At 41.4% G+C, this 5000-nt stretch overlaps 1 protein-coding gene across 8 annotated transcripts in view; it reads left to right on the forward strand.

Moving 5' to 3' along the window:
- The window catches only part of EBF3 (EBF transcription factor 3), a 125606-nt gene that overhangs the window by 85689 nt on the left and 34917 nt on the right, over nucleotides 1-5000 (forward strand). For 6 of the 8 annotated variants that reach the window (XM_027655246.1, XM_027655248.1, XM_027655252.1 and 3 more), the window contains exons 9-10: nucleotides 522-652; nucleotides 1176-1302. In XM_027655246.1, the coding sequence (XP_027511047.1) occupies nucleotides 522-652; nucleotides 1176-1302 (258 nt within the window). Of the gene's footprint in view, nucleotides 1-518; nucleotides 653-1175; nucleotides 1303-5000 lie in introns of all 8 variants that reach the window. The other 2 variants (XM_027655244.1, XM_027655247.1) reach the window with 1 other exon arrangement.

Here is a 5000-nt window from a genome sequence, read left to right on the forward strand (position 1 = left end):
TTGATTTTTTCCTGATGAAAAGTGAAAAGTAGTAATTACGGAGTGACAGAGGAAAATGAAGTTTTGAACCAAAAGGCAAAGTTCGCGGATGAAAAAGCCCAACCCAATTAGCTGCTTATGAGGAATCGAAATTCAGAGCATTTGCTCTTCCATCTCCCTCAACAACCTTTTGATTGACTCTGCTTAGATCTGTACAGCAAAGCAGATAAATCGACATGCCACATGCATGCGATGCTTAATCATTTGTAATAGCCATATTTGCCCTGACATACAATTTGCTATATCAAGCCAGCTTTTCCTTGCTCACCAGTGTTCTGCTGCTTGGCCTTTGCTTTATAAAACATTTAATAGTTTGCTTTAAATACATCAACATGCTGATATACGGTTGCCCTTTGTGCGCCTCCTAGAGAAATCATGCACTTTCCTCCTATTGTGCTTTGCATGGTTTGTCATTGGGGAAGAGATCTTGTGTCGGGCAAGAAGGGGTATTAAGGTCTTGATTTTCTGTCTTGTACAAGCAGCTACTCCGTGCATAAAGGCCATCAGTCCTAGTGAAGGCTGGACTACTGGTGGGGCCACTGTCATCATAATCGGAGACAACTTCTTTGATGGCTTACAAGTCGTATTTGGAACTATGTTGGTGTGGAGTGAGGTAAGCTATCTAAATTGGTGGGCTTTCAACTGTAACATTTTTTCCATGAATGATTTTAACAAGCTGTCAATAGGCTATTGACATGAGGTATCATGAGGTTTTGTTTCACGGTGCCTTTTTAGCCATGAATTCGCGTGTGACAATTGACTGCCTGGCCAGGGATGTACTTGAGGCACATCATGGCCCTCTAGTGGAAGACTTGCTGCAGGAGGTCTCCCAGTACAATTGGACAATTAGTGTTAAAATTACTAGGAGTAGCCTTAAGGAGACATATGGAGGCAATTTTCATATGAATGATGCCCTGTGGCCTTTCCTGCAAACGAAAACCAAGGATCGTTTACAGAGTTTTTTGTTAAAAAAAAAGCCTTGTAGAACCCCTATCTTCCAGTGTGACAGCATGAAGGGAGAATTTGGAGACAAGGAGTGCCATTGAAAGTAATTTTTGTGATTGTATAAACTGGCTGGCATCAGCCTTATCAGTGCCATTTTGATTTAAGGTATGTTTTCTGTGTGATTTTTATAGCTGATAACACCCCACGCCATCAGAGTTCAAACACCACCACGGCACATTCCAGGAGTTGTTGAAGTAACTCTGTCCTACAAATCCAAACAGTTCTGCAAAGGTGCTCCCGGCCGATTCGTCTACACTGGTGAGTGTATGGTTTCCTTCCTCCTTTTGGAATGACAAATCCTGTCTCTTAATGATACAAGGGCAGTTAAAAATGCTGTTAAAATTGGATGTGTCTTGCAGGAAATGTGACTTGTGGTAACTGGACCTCAAAATACCTGTTCATATGGGCACCCAGGAGCTCTGGTGCCCATCCAACCTCTTGGGTCTTAACAATGTCTTGATGTCCCATGGGATCAAGCTCTCTCACAAGATGCCTGTTACTTCCTGTTTTCATATTGACCAGAAATAGATTAACAATGGTATTTCCTACTCTGCTCCAGCCAGAGAAGGGAGTTAAGAAGTACTCAGTGATGAAAAATATTTTTCAGGCTATCTATCCAGACTTCTTGAACTTCCCTAAAGGTTCAGTTGAAATTTTAGGCACCAGTTCAAGGAGCTGTTGCTGGATCCAAATGACTTTATCCAACCCTATTCAGAACCTGGCTCTAAAGATTCTCTCAAACCTGAAACTTGGGATACAAACTCATAAGACTGGGAATGATTTATTTGTGCCAATTCTTTTAAATACATTTGATTTTAATTTACAACAGTGCAAGAAAAAGTCGGAACTTTGTGGTTTCCAGTGGTTTTAATACGAAAATTCTTACTTTGGGATGAAGTATTGCTGGCTTTTTACCTGAAATGTGTATTAGAGTTTTTCTGGTATTTGCCAATGAATTGAACTGAGGTGCTGGGAGGGAAAAGGGAGAAAGAGTGATTTAATTTACTGTATTTTTGGATGAGAATTCTAGGTAATAAATTTGATCTGATGAATCAATCTCTCTTTTGAAAACAAAGAGCCTTTAACTGTTTACTCGACAGACTGCAGGGATTTGGGGAGAGTCCTCACTGCTTATTGGGTAGATAATGCAGATTGCAGATGATGTGCAGATGATGTGCATTTTGATGAATATTTTCCCACTAGACTGCAACTGTTTCTATCTATTAATTTAGATCTAATGGGAAAAGTGTGTTCCTGGGTAGTTTTAAGCTAGGACTTATAAAACGGTTAACACATCGTGGATATGGTTTTGTGTCTGCCTAAGATCTATTGTTGAAATGAACTTTTAAGTGATGGCAACACTTGAGATTCCTATATTCTGTCTATTCCCAAAGAAATCACAACCTGAGCAAAAACCCTGGCATCCAAATCTGGGTGCCTCACATCTGGCTGACAAGAGAGAGAATATTGATGTTTATTGATCTTTAGGACTGGGTTTTATCAGAGTTTCCAAATGGGATGATGGTGACTGTGATGCTTTTGGTGCTGCTGATGTATCTCAAAAGCCGTGGTTGTTCCACAGGCTGTTGCAAAGGTGATGAGTGTAGGTGGGGCCATCGGTGTTGCAGGCTTAAAAATGCTCTTGTGAACTATAATTTATATATATGTGTGTGTTTTGTGTGTCTGTGTGTGTGTGTGTGTATTTCATGCAAAACTACAGTGGAGTGTCCTGATGAGTATGACGAGCTAAGTGTCCAACAAAATAAAAAAAATGAATGAATTAAAAGCCTCAGCCCAAGCTCCAGATATTTGAGCTGCTGGGAGCTGGTGCAGTTCCACCCCGTGTAGGGAAGTGCTGCAGATTTGAACCAGATGACGCTCTGGCTCTCAGGGCAGAGGCCTGGAATTTTGACTTGCTTTAGAGTAATGTCTTTAACTGATTTCTTAGGTGCAGATTTTGCAAATTTGGCTAATTTTGCTATTTCAAACTTCTTTCTAATATGTAAATGCACATGTGTATAGTACTGTAAGGACATTTGTTTCTTCTTTCCTGGAGTTGTCTTTTGTCTTTATCGCTAAGTAAAGATGTTCAAAAGGATTGTGAGAATGTCATAAGCTTCCCCCTCTGGAATAAAACTATAATAAAGTTACATTATGTTAATGGGAATATACTTTTAAAACACCTTTTGGGGGAAACACAAGCCAATATCCCAGCAAAAAGAAAATAAAGAGATAAAGCCAGCGCCTGCCTGCCCGAGAAACTTCTGCTTTGCTTTATCCCGGAGTGATAGGGTGGCTGAGATAGTCTTTGGAAATTACAGCTGCCATTGAGAGGGAAGCCAAGCCTCGCTGTATTTCAGAAAATGAAAATGCTGTAGCCTTGGTGGAGGGAGGGGCCAGGTCCCCAGGGCATCTGTTTCCCATCAGTGTCCCACCATGCTTGCAGCCTGGCTTGGCACTCTAACATTTAACCTTCCCAGCAGGAGGTGGACCATAGGGCAACAAGGCTGCAGAATAATGAAACAAGAGTGTAGTGTGGTGTACAAAGCCTTTGTGAGAGCAGAAGTTGAGACATGAAACACTCAGGGTGGGGAGATGCGAAAGTTCCAGATTTTTCTCCAAAGCCCCCAATAGCCTGATGCAGAGGCAGGAGTGCGGCGTCTCCCAGCAGGCAAAGGCAAGGCCTTTCCCCATCTATCCATGCCTTTTTGCCCGCTGCTTTCAACTATTATAAAGATACAATTACCTTGGGAGATTGTGGCAGTTCAGTTGATTAGCACGGTGAATTAAAAGAATGAGTCACAAATGACATGTCCAGCTCTTCTCTACTAGTCCTTTGTATTCCCAGTGTACCTCACCCCTGTTGTAAGAAGGTCAAAAATTAGAGAGAGATAACAATTTTCAAGCAGCTAGCACTTAGGAGCAGAATTAACAATCATTCTGTATGTAATTGCCAGTTAATAGTAAATTGCCTTCTAGACTGTAAAATGCAATATAAACTGGTGGGCACCTAAAATTAAATTAATGAGGTATTTGCTGCATTTAAAAGTGAATAGTGCAAATTAATAACTGGGTACAATACTTGTTTCAATATATATCGAGTGGTACAGCATTTGCTTGTTTAATAATAATTTTAAAAGTGCTACCTGAAAAATTTGCTGTCTGTGGGTAAATTGAGTGGTCGGCGCAGGTTGTAGCCATAATTTTGCTGGTAAAGTCTTCCAGGTTTCTAAATTAAATATCAGAGATTATTTTTTAATTAGAATATAAGCACTGCAGCCTTATTTGATTATGGCAAATTGTGATTTGTATGCTCCAAAATGAAATTATGTTACAGATAAAATTGCACCTTTACACACATATTTTAAGCTGTGCAGATCCTGTTGGTTTGCTCTCAGCTGAGCAGCAGGACTGTGTTTACAGTGTGTTTGTGCCACTGTTTTCTCTAAGTCTATATTTTGCATAATGATTCTCTGGCAAATAAAGGATGCACAGCCTGACCTAGAGTGTATTAAAATAGTTTCAAATAATGATTCGTGGCACTTGGAACTTCTCATGGTGGCTGCTTCCACCCTGAGGTTTTTGTTGCATGTCCCTGTTTCGGCAACTCCTTTGGCTCAGCGGAGGAAATGCCCCAAATTGTCAGGAGACAAGAGACCCTTTGCAGTGGACTGGACCTGGTTGCTGCACGAGGCGTTGGCACTCGACTGCCAACATGTCCCCAGCAGAGGCGGGGAACGCGTGAATGTTGAATACATGGACCCATTCCCAGGCCTGCAATGCATTTGCTGGACGTGAACATAAGAATGATTCTTTTGCACAAAGACTTGCATTCAATTTTAAGCTTATGAAACCATTACTCAAGCAGCAATCGCTCAGGGTTTGTGTTCCTCCTGATGGAGTATTTATGGCGCGGAGGACGGCCGGGCTGGCACAGCACCAAGGGGGGGAAGCCC

Source organism: Corapipo altera, unplaced genomic scaffold (genome assembly GCF_003945725.1).
Source record: "Corapipo altera isolate COAL_440 unplaced genomic scaffold, ASM394572v1 180, whole genome shotgun sequence".
NCBI lineage: Eukaryota > Metazoa > Chordata > Aves > Passeriformes > Pipridae > Corapipo > Corapipo altera.